We start from the raw sequence: 16,477 nt of genomic DNA on the forward strand, positions 1-16,477 counted from the left end.
GGTTATATGTGGGTCTGGCACCAGAGGTTTCATTCTCTCCTCTCTCCTATCAAGTATACACGATATTAAGTCTTCCAGCCCCATATTTTCCCTTCGTCTAGGTGATAGAAATCTCCTCAATTCCAACCCCCTTCCTTCAGGTTCAACAGTGGCTCGCAAAATATATCCACTCTATTCACTTCAGTGATTCAACATACCCCTGAGTTCCCCTACCGTCTGCCTCCCATTCTTCAGTAGAAAAAATACTTGGTGATAAAAAAAATAACAGTCACTTCATTCACAGATTCCAGAGTAAAGTGTGTGTAAATCTATTTGAAAAATATCATTATAAATGGTTTCACTTGAAACACAATGGAAAAGTGTCTCACCTTTGGTTAATTATGGGTCCCAAATACCACTGCTACTTGTCAATCTACAGTCATCATTCTGATAATGATGCAACCACACAGACCGTGATATATAATTGAAAAAGAAGAAGAGTAGCAGGTGAAAAATCCACAACCAACTCAAAAGAACACTGATGCTGCACTGACCAGAAGAAACACGTCCTGCCCTAGTCAGTTTGGTTCAGTGGATAGAGGGTCAGTCTGCGGAGGGTCCTGGGTTTGATTCTGGTCAAGGACACATGGCCAGGTTGCAGGCTCGATCCCCATTAGGTGGTGTGCAGGAGGCAGCCAATCAATGATTCTCTCCCATTATTGATGTTTCTCTCTCTCTCTCTCTCTATCCTTCTCCCTTCCCCTCTAAAATCAATTTTAAAAAATATTTTAGGAACCAAGATTGCGGCATAGAAAAACACCGAAAATTGCTGCCTCCGACAACAACTTCAAAAATACAACTAAAAGACAGAACGGTCATCATCCAGAACCACAGGAAGGCTGGCTGAGTGGAAATTCTACAACTAGAAGAAAAAAGAAGAGCACACAGACTCAGAGGCACTACGAAAGTGAAGTGCAGAGGTAAAGAGGCTCTGGCGCGCGCAGAAAGGGGCGGGCACCTGAGGACTCGACTGTCTTTTTGAATTGGGAGGGAGTCACAAGCTCCCGACTGCTCTGAACTCTGGTTCCGGGAAATCTCTGGGGTCCCAGGGATCATACAGGGAGAAACTGGACGGTCTGGCAGCAGGCAGAGCTCGGAACTTGAGGGCGGCTTTCCCTCAGAGGTGCTGGCAGCAATTACCAGGACACTGAGATGGGCGCCCCCTTAGGGCAGGGCTGAGAATCAGCCATAGCTGCTTCTCCTCCCTGTTGATTCCGAGACCCCACCCCTTCCAGGCTGCTGCAAAGCCTTTTGCATATGAATGCCAGGGTCCTTTGCAAAGTGACAATTACCTAACAAATTGCAGCTGGGCCAGACAGACCCAGAACTTCTAAGAGAAGGCCCAAGGCCCCACAGCAGCTTGCATTGCTTCTCAGCTGGGCCTCATCTGGGCACCCCCAAACCTCCCAAAAAAGGAAGGGGAATCTGCATATCTCCTCGTAGCTCCTGCTGGGTAACCTCAGGAAGAGGCTTAATTAGCACCTCCTTAGATCCAAGAGCCAGTATACCCAGTGGTCAGAGTGGGACCACCCAGATTATAACTCCTCAGATTCATAAGGAACACACTCAGGGGGCAGACTCAGTGAGCACCAAAGCCACACTGAAGCAAGTCTTGCCCCAGAAGGGTGTCTTCAGCACAGAAGTTCTCCCACTGCAGACACAGCTGATTCTCACTGCCAATTGGCCTGGAGGTCAATTCCTCCTAGTGACACCTAAAACAACCAAGGCATAACTACAACAAGACTGTGCACAAAGCCCACAAGGGGGTGCACCAAGAGTGTCCACCTCAGATAACTGGGGAGGCTGAGCCACTGGGCCCTGTAGGACACCTAGCACACAAAACCACTCTACCAACACAGGGAAGCAGACAAAATGCAAAGACAAAGAAACAGGTCACAAATGACAGAAATGGAGGACAGCAAACGACTGGATATAGAGTTCAAAACCACTGTTCTAAGATTTTTCAAGAATTTTATGGAAACCGCCGATAAATGTAGTGAGATCCTCAAGAAATCTAGTGAGACCCTCGATGTTGTGATAAAGGACCAACTAGAAATTAAGCATACACTGACTGAAATAAAGAATATTATACAGACTCCCAACGGCAGACCAGAGGATCGCAAGAATCATGTCAAAGATTTGAAATATGAAGAAGCAAAAAACACCCAACCGGAAAAGCAAAATGAAAAAAGAATCCAAAAATACCAAGATAGTGTAAGGAGCCTCTGGGACAACTTCAAGCGAACCAACATCAGAATTATAGGGGTACCAGAAGAAGAGAGAGGGCAAGATATTGAAAACCTATTTGAAAAAATAATGACAGAAAACTTCCCCTACCTGGTAAAAGAAATAGACTTCCAAGTCCAGCAAGCGCAGAGAACCCCAAACAAAAGGAATCCAAAGAGGACCACACCAAGACACATCATAATTAAAATGCCAAGAGCAAAAGACAAAGAGAGAATCTTAAAAGCAGCAAGAGAAAAACAGTCAGTCACCTACAAGGGAATACCCATACGACTGTCAGCTGATTTCTCAACAGAAACCATGCAGGCCAGAAGAGAGTGGCAAGAAATATTCAAAGTGATGAATAGCAAGAACCTACAACCAAGATTACTTTATCCAGCAAAGCTTTCATTCAGAATTGAAGGTCAGATAAAGAGCTTCACAGATAAGAAAAAGCTAAAGGAGTTCATCACCATCAAACCAGCATTATACGAAATGCTGAAAGGTATCCTTTAAGAAGAGGAAGAAGAAAAAGGAACTCTTACCATTTGCCACACCATGGATGGAACTAGAGAGCATTATGCTAAGTGAAATAAGCCAGTCAGAGAAGGATAAATACCACATGATCTCACTCATTTGTGGAATATAATGAACATCATAAACTGATGAACAAGGACTGATCCAGAGACGGAGAGGAATTGATTGGACTGTCGGGCCTTGGAGGGAAGGTAGGGGAGGGTGTGGGTGAGGGGGAAAGATCAACCAAAGGACTTACATGCAAGCATGTAGGTCTAGCCAATGGACACGGACAGCGGGGGGGGGGGGGGGGCATGAGCGGGGGGGGGGGGGGGTAGGGGGTAATGTGGGTATAAGGACACATATGTAATATCTTAATCAATAAAAAAATATTAAATAAAAAAATTCTTTAAGGAAACCAAGATGGCGGCATAGGTTAACGCGGGAGTTTGCTGCCTCGAACAACCACTTCAAAAATACAACTAAAAGACGGAACGGACATCATCCAGAACCACAGGAAGGCTGGCTGAGTGGAAGTTCTACAACTAGGAGGAACCGAGAATCAGAGGAGGCACAGTGCTGAAGTAAAATACTAAGGTGCGGAGTGCGCGCGGCGAGGGCTGGTGGCTGAGGGCGCGGTTGTCTGTTTCAATCCGGAGGGAGCCTCAGACTCAGAGCTCCAGATCCGGGCAAGTCTCTAGGGACCCAGACTCAAACGGGAGAAGCAGGACTGTCTGGCTACGGTCCCTCCGAGGTTTGCAGCTGTTGCTGGGACAGAGAGGCAGACAGGGGACGGACTGAGAGCAGTCATAACTGCTCCCTCCTCCGCCCTGTTGAACCCGTGGGACACGCCCCGCCCAAGCCCTGCACAGAGCCATTTGCCGGATAGCCTCAGGCAAAGGCTAGATTAGCACAGCCAGTCGGCCTGGAGGTCAAATCCCTCTAGTATTAACTATAACAATCAAGGCTTAACTACAACAAGACTGCGCACAAAGACCACTAGGGGGTGTACCAAGAAAGCGTAAAAAATGCGGAGACAAAGAAACAGGACAAAACTATCAAGGGAGGATATTCAGTTCAGAACCACACTTTTGAGGTCTCTCAAGAGGCTTCTAGAGTCTGTCGATAAACTTGATGAGTTGTACAGGAAATCTAATGAGACCCTCGATGGTGTGATAAAGGACCAACTAGAAATTAAGCATACACTGACTGAAAAAAAGAATATTATACAGACTCCCAACGGCAGACCAGAGGAGCGCAAGAATCAAGTCAAAGATTTGAAATGCGAAGAAGCGAGAAACACCCAACCGGAAAAGCAAAATGAAAAAAGAACCCAAAAATACGAAGATAGTGTAAGGAGCCTCTGGGACAGCTTCAAACGTACCAACATCAGAATTACAGGGGTACCAGAAGATGAGAGAGAGCAAGATATTGAAAACCTATTTGAAGAAATAATGACAGAAAACTTCCCCCACCTGGTGAAAGAAATAGACTTCCAAGTCCAGGAACCGCAGAGAACCCCAAACAAAAGGAATCCAAAGAGGACCACACCAAGACACATCATAATTAAAATGCCAAGAGCAAAAGACAAAGAGAGAATCTTAAAAGCAGCAAGAGAAAGAAACTCAGTTACCTACAAGGGAATACCCATATGACTGTCAGCTGATTTCTCAACAGAAACTTTGCAGGCCAGAAGGGAGTGGCAAGAAATATTCAAAGTGATGAATGCCAAGAACCTACAACCAAGATTACTTTATCCAGCAAAGCTATCATTCAGAATTGAAGGTCAGATAAAGAGCCTCACAGATAAGGAAAAGCTAAAGGAGTTCATCACCACCAAACCAGTATTATATGAAATGCTGAAAGGTATCCTTTAAGAAGAGGAAGAAGAAGAAAAAGGTAAAGATACAAATTATGAACAACAAATATGCATCTATCAACAAATGAATCTAAGAATCAAGTGAATAAATAATCTGATGTACAGAATGAACTGGTGATTATAATAGAATCAGGGACATAGAAAGGGAATGGACTGACTATTCTTGGGGGGGAAAGGGGTGTGGGAGATGCGGGAAGAGACTGGACAAAAATCGAGCACCTATGGATGAACACAGTGGGTGGGGAGTGAGGGCGGAGGGTGGGGTGGGAGCTGGAAGGAGGGGAGTTATGGGGGGAAAAAAGAGGAACTAATGTAATAATCTGAACAATAAAGATTTAATAAAAAAAATTCTTTAAAATTGAATAAAGTCTATGTCTTACAATGGCGTGTCAACATCAATTTGCTGTTTTTTTGTGTGTTTTTTAAATATGTTTCTATTGATTTTAGAGAGAGAGGAAAGGAGAGGGAGAGAGATAAAAACATTGATCAGAGAGAAACACTGATTGTCTGCCTCCTGCATACACCCTCAAACCCCCTCACTGGGGATCAAGCCTGCAACCCAGGCATGTGCCCTGGCCGGGAATTGAACCAGTGACCTCTTGCTGCATGGACCACTGCTCAACAACTAAGCCATACTGGCTAGGAAATTCCCTGGTTTCAATAGAGGCTTTATGTACTATTTGTGCAACTCCCAGTGAATCTACAATCCATTCAAATTTAAAAGTTAAGAAGAAAACCAGTAGCAAAATAATTACAAGCAGTCCAATATCCATCCATAGAGGACTGATTGAATAAACTATATTACATGCACACAATATATGAAACCATAAAAAAGGAATATATCTGTGAACTGATGTGGATAAATGAAAAAAGCAAGGTCAAGAGCACTGAATAGAATGTGCTAACGACTGTGTAAAACAGAAAGGGAAATAAGAATATAGCATAAACAGAGATTTGCTTAAAACAGGCAGGACAAACCAGAAGTTAATGAAAATAGTTATCTATAGAGGGTGAGTGGGAATAAGGTTAAGAGGATCAGTTTGGGAGCAAAAATTCTCTGAGTAAAACTTTACATGGTTTTACTAGTAAGTTTTTAATTATGAAATCTTTATATCATCAAGCTCTTCAGTTAAGTAAAAGAAAAACCCTAAAATTTAAGACAAACAAGTCTAAATTATATCAATTGACAATATAATCATACAGAAAAAAATATTTCAAGTAACTTTTGAATGCCATACTCTGAATATAGTCCTCGATCACCTATATTTTAATAACACGGGAACTGCAAAGAAATCTTGAACTCCCTGTGGTAACTGGGGAATAGCAATTTCAGGAGAAAGCCAAAGTATCCCAATGACATGAGCATAGAGTAAATCAAGTCAATAAAAAGACAATTTTAAAATGGGCAAATCATTTGTACCTGCACCTCACGTCTTTGAGCCAAGCACTTTGTAAACATCTCATCTGATTACCAAATGACTGTATTATTAACTAGGTACTATATGTCATTCCAGTTTCCAAGAGAAAACTGAGGCAAACAGAAGGTAAACAACTTCCCAAGACCACACAGCAAACAGCAGAGCCACGATCTGGAACCATAGTGTATGGCAGTCCAGAGCCGATGTTTTTAACTGTTAACTGCTATGCGGGAGCAGTGGGCAGCTGAGAGAGAAGCTGGCCACAGCTATGGCTGAAGGGGAAGAAGGAGGAAGCTTTCTCCTCTAAAGGCAAGACCAACATTAGTTATTCGATCTTAGCCCTTATTATCATTTCCCTAAAAGCTTTGCACCCAAACTTCATCAGCAGTTCCACTTCTTAGTTTTTCTTACTGTGAAAATAAACAGTCCCTAGACAGTTCTCCTGGTCAGTTCCCAACTGTACTAGGTCGATAGTGTCCCCCCAGAATTCATGTCCACTCAGAATCTCAGAATGTGACCTTGTTTGAAAATAGGGTATTTGCAGATGATTCAAATTAAGGTGAGTTCATACTGGATTTGTGGGTCCTAACCTAATGACTGCTGTCCGTATTAAGAGCCCTAGCTGGTTTGGCTCAGTTGATAGAGGGTGGCCTGCAGACCAAAGGGTCCTGGGTTGGATTCCAGTCAAGGACACATGTCCAGGTTGTGAGCCCAATCCCCAGTGGGGGTTGTGCAAGAGGCATCCGATCACTGATTCTCTCTCGTCATTGATGTTTCTCTCTCTCTCTCCATCTCCCTCCATCTCTGAAATCAATAAAAACATATTTTTTTTAAAAAAAAGAACACACACACACACACACACACACACACACACACACATAAGAATGCCCTGTGAAAATAAATGGAGGCACAGATTGGAATGATATGTCTATAAACCAAGAGATACCATGGGTTGCCAGGAGTTACCAGAAGCTAGGAGAGATGCACAGAATAGATTCTCCTTCAGAGGCTCCAGTAGGAACCAAACCAGCCACAACTTTGATTTTGGACTTCTGTCCTTTACAACTTGAGAGAATGTATTTCTGTTGTTTGACGTCACTTCCTGTGGTATTTATTTATGGCAGTTCTAGGAAATGAATACACCAACGTTCAGGGGCTTCCTCCCACGAACCTGCAAGCAGTTCTGGATCCGGGTGGGCATCTCAACAACAAGTGTCTCCAATAGTCTTAGGAGGGATTGCATGGTCCCCTCAAACAGATCCTGAGGGGGAAAAGAAACTCAAAAAATTGCCAACCTATCAGCCCCAACTCTCCGTCTAAACTGCTCAGCATTCTGGCTCTCTCAGCCTTCCTTGAGAAAGCCTGATCCAAAAACTTCCCTACATTAAAGCACTACTGGCCCATCATTCACTTCAATAAATCCCTCTGTTGTTTCACCAGAGCACAAATGTCTGCCTGGTGTGTAGTTTGTCCTGGTGGACTGGAAGTTCCCCTGCAACGTAGCTACCCCGCCTCCTCCATCCCCACTCCCTAACTCTAGCTCATCTGGGACTCTGGTCCCAGGGGTTACAGCTTCAGTAAGCAGCCAGGACTGACAGGCTAGCTGGCTCCAGGTGGGAGGAGGGCTGGCCTGGCTCTCTGCAGAGTAACTGATTCACAAAAGCTAGGACAGTGGGTTTCTCCCTCTCATCCTTTAATGAACCAAGTGGCCTTGCCCAAAGCCTTATAAAGAGAGTAGGTGATCTGCCAAGAAGGGCTTCTAAATGTAGGGCCTGCTGGGAGAACCAGAGCAGCATTGTGATAGATCCCAGCCACTAACACTGAACAGCAGGGGAAAAGAAAAGAAAGTCAGCTCTCCCTGGAATAAAATACTCAGAAGAAACCTACCTAGGTGTAAAGCTATTTGTACTGGGCAGCTGGAACTCCCAGCTTGCTCCAAACACAGGGAAATCCTGTCAAAATAACTTCCTTATCCAAATCAGATTTACACTGAGGGAGGCCAGAGAAAACCCACCTCCGCCTTTTCTATATGTACCAGTCTTTCCTTCATGACATAACTATGAACTAAAAAATAAGAATTACCAGAAATCAGATGAAAAGGAGGCCCAAGATGAACAAACCAACTGACCTTAAAGAAAATCAAGCTAATTTGGTAAATAATAGAAACCTGTATTGTTAAATTCTCTTTAATATCTTCAGAAACATTTCAAGAGACTATGGCATCAATAAAACAAGAACGACCAGGCAAGATAAAGGTGTAATCAGAACACATGAAAGAATTCCTAGGAATTAAATATATGAATATAAATTAAAAATTAAATCCCTCTTTCCTTCCTCAAGGAAACACTGCAGGCCCTATAAGAAACAGACTCTCATTGCTTGATCCTGGGATTCCCTGGATTTACATACATATCAACCGTTAGTAAAATCATATTTGAACCTTCTAGTCTCATTCCAATCACACAGCAGTTATAAAGGGGAGGATCAAGTGTCTGCCTTGGGGCCAGAGTGTTAAAGTGGTGGCAGTGGTAATCAACGGGTAGAAGGAGGAAGTTAGATCTCAGGAGCAGAGTTCAGACTACATGACCTAGCAACCTCTTCTTCACAGGAGGGCTTCCTTCCAATGGTTTTGTGTTTTTATTAAAGAAGGCAGAAGACTATTACATAAAACTGCCCAATCTATACTTCCTAACCCCTTAAAAAAATAAAAAATGAAGCCAAAGAGACAAACATCAAAGAGTTACTTACCACATTCGCCTGGCCCTCCTTGGGACTAGATGCCTCCTTTCGTAACACTTCAATGGATGGCAGGCAGAACACACTCTTGAAGCATGTTCCCAGGAGCTCTACTCTTTCTTCTATCTCTAAGAGGGGCCTGAGTATCCTAAGATCCAGGGAGAAGAAGTGTAACCAGTGTTGTCAGGAATAACAACAGAAAAGGGTATAGAAAGAGAAGATGGAAACAGAGGAATAAGTGGGAGCAAGAAAGAGGAAGTTATCAGAAGAAAGGATATTAAAAGAAGAAAGGGAGTAACAGTAAGAAAGGGTGAAAAGAGCCAGGAAGATGGAAAGAAAGGAACTAAGGGAAAAAAAGGAGGCATGACTATTACAGGAAAGGGTACTGCTAATTTGGGATGATATATTATTACTTGTTAGTTCCCCAGAGCTTTTGAGAGAACGGGACATCACTGATGGAGATGGAGGTGCCTATCAGGGACAGGGCTGAAAGCAAAAGGATGCCTGGGGCAGAATTAACAGCAAGTGCCTATGGAGATAGGAGAGGCCATCTCTCCTGGGTCCTTTGAAAATCCAATTCAAAAAATCTTGGCCAAAAGAAGTGGCAGATATTGGCCAGTAAATTCCTACTATTCCCTTATGCTAGAAGCAGAAGCAGAAACTAAGAGGTGGGGATCAACTAGGGAATAAAGAGCTGCAATAGAACCAGGTCAAGGAAGACAGAGTGGATGGTGTGTTGTTACCTGAAGTTATTGATGATGTTCATTGCCTTCTGTCTAATAGGGCTGGAAATGGAGTTCAATGGCTCCTCCTTGATTAGGTCCTAACACACACACACACACACAAACACACACACACACACCCCAAAAGGATGGTGAACATATTTTTCTTGTTTGCTTCTGCCTCCTCCCACTCCAGGCTGTGTTCATAAGAAGGTGGAATTTAGAATTTTTAGTGACTTCCAAAGGCTCTGGGACAGCACCTCTCTCCTACTCCCCACCACACCTTCCCTACAGTACTCACCCCAGCCTTGAGGATGGCAAAGGGAACACTAAGGCGGGAAAAGGAAACTAGAAAATCTGGGCTTTTACCTTCAGCTCTAGCCTAGGAGTGCCACCAATGGTTTCCATGTGGACCCATCCTCCCTCCTCTCTGCATTCCCACCTCCATCCTCCTGCAAGATACTTACCAGCATGAAGGTAACAATTGCTAGCTTGTGGGGGAACTTGAATTGAAAGGCCATGTGCTGCTGCCTGCCCAGGGTTTTTGTCAGTATGATGAGGGCACTCAGGTAATCCAGCTTCAGGTCCTTATCCTGAATGAACCAGTATGCTCAGGGTTCTCCAAGGTGGCAATGGCTCTGGGCCAGGGCACACTACCTACACAGTCTGGGGGGTGAGGACCTAAGCCTTCTTTAGCGTTCCTTAGGCTGATGCTCTGCATCTTCCCTCTGAGGGTAGACCAGTGCATCCCTGCGGTGGAGAGAGCCACTCCTCTCACCAACCCCCTTCTGAAGCCACCCTCATGTTACTCTGAAATTAGGATAGATCAAGCTTCCCGGTCTCTCAAGGTATTGTCTTTCCCTTGAACAAGTTTTACCAAAAGATATCTGACTTGGGAATGGAAAGGGATTCTTCTCCAACCCTGGGGACCCATGCTTCGGACACATAGCAAAGGCAGGAAAGCAGTATGGAGCTCCTCTGCCTCTCCTGAATGCTTCTTCCTACAAACACTAGGGAATTTAGGTTTTACTCATCCCTTCATCAGAGAGGGCAGTGAAGAGCTCACTGGCAGGTTACGAAGCTCTGTCACAGGGAAGGACACACTTTGAAACAGACCTAAAGTTACTGTGGTCTCCTCCTTGGGCCGATTAGAGTCTCCAAGTAGCAGGATTAAGTGAAAGGATGAAAATGTGGGAGAAGTCCCTGTACTAGCCCCTGACTCCCATTTAAGGCCAAGCACCTTTTTCTTGGGCGGTAAGAGAGGACGTGGCAGAAATGGAAAGCTGGAGAAGTACAGTAAGCAGGAAGTACCTTTTCCAAAATGCAGTTGTGGTAGTGTTGCAGGATCAAGGCCAGTACGGCATCGAAATGCATGAAAATATCTCCCTTGCTCTCTAAAATAATCTTGCTATAGCTTAAGTAGATGGTGTGACACACAAGCACCCATTCCCTTCGCTGATGTTCCTGTAGGGGGGAGGGGGAAACAGAGGTTCAGAGAGGAAAAGGTTGCTCAGAGGATTTGGGAAAGAAGATGGGACTGTGGGATGGCGAGCAGCTTGGGGGACAGGGTGGGCATGTAGCTGGTGATACCAGGGCCTGAAATGCAGAGTAAGAGAAAGGGATCGAGGATGAAACTTTCCCACAGTTGTTTCCAGGGAAAGAGAAGCATTTATAGATGAGTCGCAAGGCCTCAGAGAAATGGGAGGCTGGGGTGATGGGGATGCCTTGGAAGGCTTTGTATGGGAGGCTGGTAGAGCACCCTGGGAATGACATCACCTTTGCCAGTGTGAGGATGGACGATGACTCCTTGTCCGTGAGCACAGCACTATACACTTTCAATTGCTCCAGGACTATCTTCAGATGTTTCTTGGACACGATGCTGAATGCCACAGCAATGCCCTGTAACAAAGAGAGCCTCAACCCCATGCCACAGTTCGGGGTGAACCAGACACATGCTATGTTCCCCCACAAGCAGGATATACATAGAGGAAGGGGAAGGGAAAGGAGAGGAAAGAAATGGAAGGGAATTTGGTTCTCCACATTTGATTTATTTAAAATCCGGGTGAAGAACCAAATATCTTTGCGAGAAGTAATTTAAGAAGTCATAGCAGGCCCATAGTCACAGATTTACAAAATCTTGGTATTGTCAAACCTAACCCTGTACATTTCAGAATACTTTTATAGGCACTAGGAATTCAGAGAATGGTAGCTCTGAGGAGGGAACAGAAGGAAGAACAAATCCCAGGCACCTTGCTGACAGGATTGGATAGCTAGTCAGAGAGGAGATGGAAGACAGGAAGACTGCAGAGAATGCCAATATTTCTACTTTAGGAGAACAGGAAACATCAGTAACTCTGACCAAAACAGGCAGGTGAAAAAGAGGCCTGTCTACGTTGGAGAGAGAGAGAAAAGAGTGAGTTTCTGAATGTGTTATATGGGAGATCATGGCAAAACAACTCAGTGGTAATGTTGTCAGTGCCAGTGGGTTTGGGAATCACACCCTAGAGAGAGTCAAAAGCATGAAGACTTGGGGATTCTGTGGTTCCTGCCAGGAACAGTCTTTAACTTAACCCCTCAGCCTCATAGCAGGCCCTTTTGACTTCAGTGTCAGCTGAGTCTCTCCCTAGAGCTTATTGAACAAGGATGACTGGGCACAGAGCTAACAAAATGCTCAAGCAGACATTCAGGTGCCAGTTGTTAGCAAATTGGCTCATTTGTGCTGGAAGGGCCACCATTCAGACTTTGCAGCAAGAGAAGACAGATGGAGGGAGCCTTGGGACAGTGACAGGCTCCAGGACACAGATCCTGGAGAGGGATGAAACTTTAGTGGGACTTGTAGACCATTGGATATCAGGTAGATAAAGGGAAAATTTTACCTCTTTAGAAAAGAGGGACTAGTGGAGCATCAGAAGGGGGTTCTATTCTGTCCCTCTTCTTATGTCCTCCCTTAGCCATGGCTACCACTCCTTCTGGTCATCATCATCATAACTGACATCATCAGAACATCAGTGCTTAATGTTTACCAGCCTTATACATGTTACTTGATTAATCCTCACTAATGCATTGAGGTAAATATTGTCGTCCCCATTTAACAGTCAGGGAAAATATGTTTCCCAAATCTAGACACAAAGCCCCGGTTTGAGTTCCCGGTCTACATGCTTCTGTACATGTCCACACACTGTAACCCCTTCCAGTCAAAAACTAAGTACATCTACTTCCTCCCCCTTTGTCCTGGGTTCCTGGTCTTAGGGAAGGATACCATTCTCCTCCCACTTGGACCAGAAACCCAAGAAGCATCCCAGATGCCCTTTTTTCTCTTATCTTTATCTTCTGCATTCAATCTGTAACCAAGTGCTAGCAAGAGGTCACTTTTACTTCCTTGTCAAAGAACTCTGCACTCCAGTCCCACTAGACCACTGACTATTCCCTAGATGTGCTCCCCAAAGTCTTGATCCTGAATCTTGACTCAGAATGTTATGTCAACTGGGAATACCTGCCTCCCTCCTTCTCCTAAACTCGCCCCAACCAACCCAAGTCCCAGCAAGCCTCAATGCCACAATGACTGCTCATGTAGCCTTTAGAAGGCCATTGAGTATAGTTAGCCGTTTCCTTCCTGTATATGTCTTTCTCCTCATTGATACTGTTTGCAACTCAGGCTTAGTAAATACCTGTTGCTGTTGGTGGAGCTGATGGATGCTCTGGGAATCTGGCAGGAGAAGGGCCTTGGAGAGGGAGGTCCTAGGGCATGAACACCAGCACTACCAGTAATCAGCAAGCAGAGAGTGCTTATGTACCAGCATTGCTCTTAGTGGTTTTACATTTTAATGCCATCCTACAACACACATCACTTCTGTGGTATTCCACCAACAATGCACACTCTGAATCTAATCATGACGAAATATGAGACAAACCAAAACCGAGAGACATTGTACAAAATAAGGGGTCTGGGCATTTTTAAAATGTCCAGGCCATAAAAGATAAAGATGAGGAACTTGTTCCAGATTAAAGAAGAATAAAGAGAAATGACAACTGAATGCACGGCTTGATTCTGAATTAGACCCTGGAGTAAAATAATAAAAAAAAGAATATTTTTCTTTTTCTCTAAAACACATTGTTGGGACAATTAATGATTTCAAACTGGGTCTATAATTTAGATATCAGTGGTGTAGCTATGTTAATTTCCTGATTTTGATCATTGCACTGTGCTTATGTAAGAGAATATATTTTTAGCTATTAGAGTATTTAGGGGTAAATGAGCTTCATGACTGCAGCTTTCATTTCAGATTAAAAAAATATAGTAATAATGTTAGTAAATAAATTATGTAATTTATGAGAAAGAGAATGATAAAGCAAACATGGAAAAACATTTATATTTTGGGAATCTGGGAGAAGAATAAATAGGAATTCTTTGGGATATTTTTGCAACTTTCCTCTAAATATAAAATTATTTAAAATTCAATAAATCTTTTAAAGAAATATCCTATCAGGAAGGTACCATAGCCTTGTCTTAACGAGGAGGAAACTGAAGCACAGAGAGGTTCGGTAACTTGCTCAAGGGCCCAAAGCGAGTAGGTGGCAGAGCTGGAACTCTCACCCAGGTGCTCTGGTTTGCCAGGCCCACGCTTTTAGCCACCTTGCCATCCTGACTCAACCTGAAAATGCTTGGCCAATGCACTCTGCCTCACCTCCCTCTCCTGCACGTTTTCATGGGAAGTTTGAAGGATGGTGGAGAGCATCATCTTCACCAGTTTCTCACTTCTTGAGGTCCACAGGGCGAAGCCAAAGAATTTATACAGAAAAGCCTAGGAAAGGTAGGAGGGCAGGGTCACCCATAGCTTGAAATGAGGGTAGGGCAGCATTTCCTATACTATCCACCACCTTTGCCCACAGCCCCATCCTCCACCCTGGCCCTTGCTCTCTAGAGGCTTCTGGATAAGGCAGTGATCCCATAGAGCTGGGGTTCAAGTTACAGCGAAGAGAAAGCTGCCTTTCCAATGTCTCAGCCTCTTAGGGATCATCCTTTAGGAACTTTCTCTGACCCCCATACCTCCCACTTTCAGCTAGGAAATTAAAAAGTTCCTTAAACTTGCATAATTTTAAAACCAAAATTGTATAATTGAAGAAGTACTTTTAGGTAATTCTTTCTCCCTCCTCTGAATTTCAGTGGCCTTTATCCTTGCTTACTGCCCACTGTCCTGTCTACCTTGTAATACCAGACTGTGTGGACTCACCACTTCCTTCTTCAGGGTCTGTGTACTCCCCATTTTCTCTGTGTAGAACCCTCTTCCCCAAGCTCTTCAAAATGTCTCATTCTCTTGCCCAAACCGGTTTGGCTCAGTGGATAGAGCCTGCGACTCAAGGGTCCCAGGTTCGATTCCGGTCAAGGGCATGTACCTTAGTTGCATGCACATCCCCAGCAGGGAGTGTGCAGGAGGCAGCTGATTGATGTTTCTCTCTCATCGATGTTTCTAACGCTTTATCCTTCTCCCTTCCTCTCTGGAAAAAATCAATAAAATATGTTTTTCAAAAAATGTCTCATTCTCATCTTTCAGATATCACCTCAGTGAGCCTGCTCTGACCTCCGAAGTCCCTCTCCAGCTCATCACCGTTTCCTTCTTTCAGGGCTTCATCATAATCACTCATCTTCACTGTGGATTTGTTCCGTTAGTTCCCAACTTGCACCAACCCCACATCTCAGGTGAGAATGGAGCTCAAGAGCAGTGTCTACCCAGTTCATTACTCTGCCCCATTGCTATCAGTGCCTGAGGCAGTAGGCAAACAAGACATTACAGCTGTTCAATGAATGCCTTAACTCCCCCTCTTATGGGTATGTTTTCCCCTCTAGCAGATGCTCATGGTGCCTTGCCCAGACCTTAGGGTTCCTTCCCTTCAACTGGCTGCAGGAACTTTTCTGAACAGCTACTCCCTGCAGCCTTGGGGGAGAACTGTCCTGAGGTGACTAGGGCCTCCTTACCCCAGATGCTCAGGAGCTACATTGTTCTCTCTCCCCTCCCTGCACAGGACCAACCTTGGAAACCTGGAGCCAATGACAAACAACCTGGGGTCAGAGGGTACAAAAGCCCCCTCACTTGTCTCCAGGCAGGATAGACTGTGCAGTTTCCATGCAGGGCTCCCATGGGATCAGGCCACATCCTGGCTTGGCTTCTCCTCTCCCCTATCCTGTGTCCTTCACTCTATCACAAGTTCTGAGAGCATTTCCTCGCCTAGTCACTTGATAAGAATCCTCACCTTAGGCTCTGCATCAATTAAACCTGACCTAAGGCACCTACTTTTCTGTTTCACTGGCAAAGACTACTCATCTTCCCAGACTTATCCACTCCTCTGCAGGAGACTCGTCTTCCCATTTTGCCCAGGACTAAGGCGGTTCCCCGGACACTAAACTTTCAGCACTAACATCAAAACAGTCTTGAGCAAACCTAAACAGCGGATCCCTCTGACAAAGCTTCTCTGCCCAGCCCCCTCAGGCCTCCTCCCTGCTCCCAAGCACACAGGGCATATTTCCACCCTGACACCTACAAGGCTTAGAATAATTGCCCACTTTCTTGTCTATGCACTCAACCAGATGATGCTTTCCTGATGGCAGAGGCTGTTTTTACATGAATACCTTGAGCCCAGCCCAGTGTCTGCTCTGCTCTAGGCATTTAGTGCACCCTTTTTAAATCCTCATCCAAGGATATTTTTCCATTGATTTTTTTTAGAGAGAGTGGAAGTGAGAGGGAAAGACAGGGAGAAATATCGATGTGAGAGAGACACCTCAATTGTTGCCTCCAGCACACGCCCTGAACAGGGCCCAAGAAAGGGTGGAGTCTGCCACCAAGGTATGTGGCCTTGACTGGAATCGAACCCGGAATCCTTCGATCTACAGGCCAACGGTCTATTCACTGAGCCAAACTGGCTAGGGCTAGTGCACCTTTTAAATAACT

At 44.6% G+C, this 16,477-nt stretch overlaps 2 protein-coding genes across 2 annotated transcripts in view; both read right to left on the bottom strand.

Annotated features, from left to right (window-relative positions):
* LOC139006820 (maestro heat-like repeat-containing protein family member 1) overlaps positions 1 to 16,477 on the bottom strand; it is a 229,751-nt gene that overhangs the window by 154,644 nt on the left and 58,630 nt on the right. The gene's annotated exons all lie outside the window — the stretch shown is intronic.
* LOC139005263 (maestro heat-like repeat-containing protein family member 1) overlaps positions 1 to 16,477 on the bottom strand; it is a 42,415-nt gene that overhangs the window by 23,164 nt on the left and 2,774 nt on the right. The window contains exons 4-10 of the mRNA XM_070407559.1: positions 14,219 to 14,335; positions 11,310 to 11,432; positions 10,845 to 10,997; positions 10,001 to 10,126; positions 9,555 to 9,634; positions 8,824 to 8,959; positions 7,247 to 7,336 (exon numbers count right to left, since the gene is read on the bottom strand). Coding sequence (XP_070263660.1) covers positions 7,247 to 7,336; positions 8,824 to 8,959; positions 9,555 to 9,634; positions 10,001 to 10,126; positions 10,845 to 10,997; positions 11,310 to 11,432; positions 14,219 to 14,335 — 825 coding nt within the window. The remainder of the gene's footprint in view (positions 1 to 7,246; positions 7,337 to 8,823; positions 8,960 to 9,554; positions 9,635 to 10,000; positions 10,127 to 10,844; positions 10,998 to 11,309; positions 11,433 to 14,218; positions 14,336 to 16,477) is intronic.

This window comes from Myotis yumanensis, unplaced genomic scaffold (assembly GCF_028538775.1).
Source record: "Myotis yumanensis isolate MYYU_CA2020_CCGP unplaced genomic scaffold, mMyoYum1.0.hap1 SCAF_3, whole genome shotgun sequence".
Classification (NCBI taxonomy): domain Eukaryota; kingdom Metazoa; phylum Chordata; class Mammalia; order Chiroptera; family Vespertilionidae; genus Myotis; species Myotis yumanensis.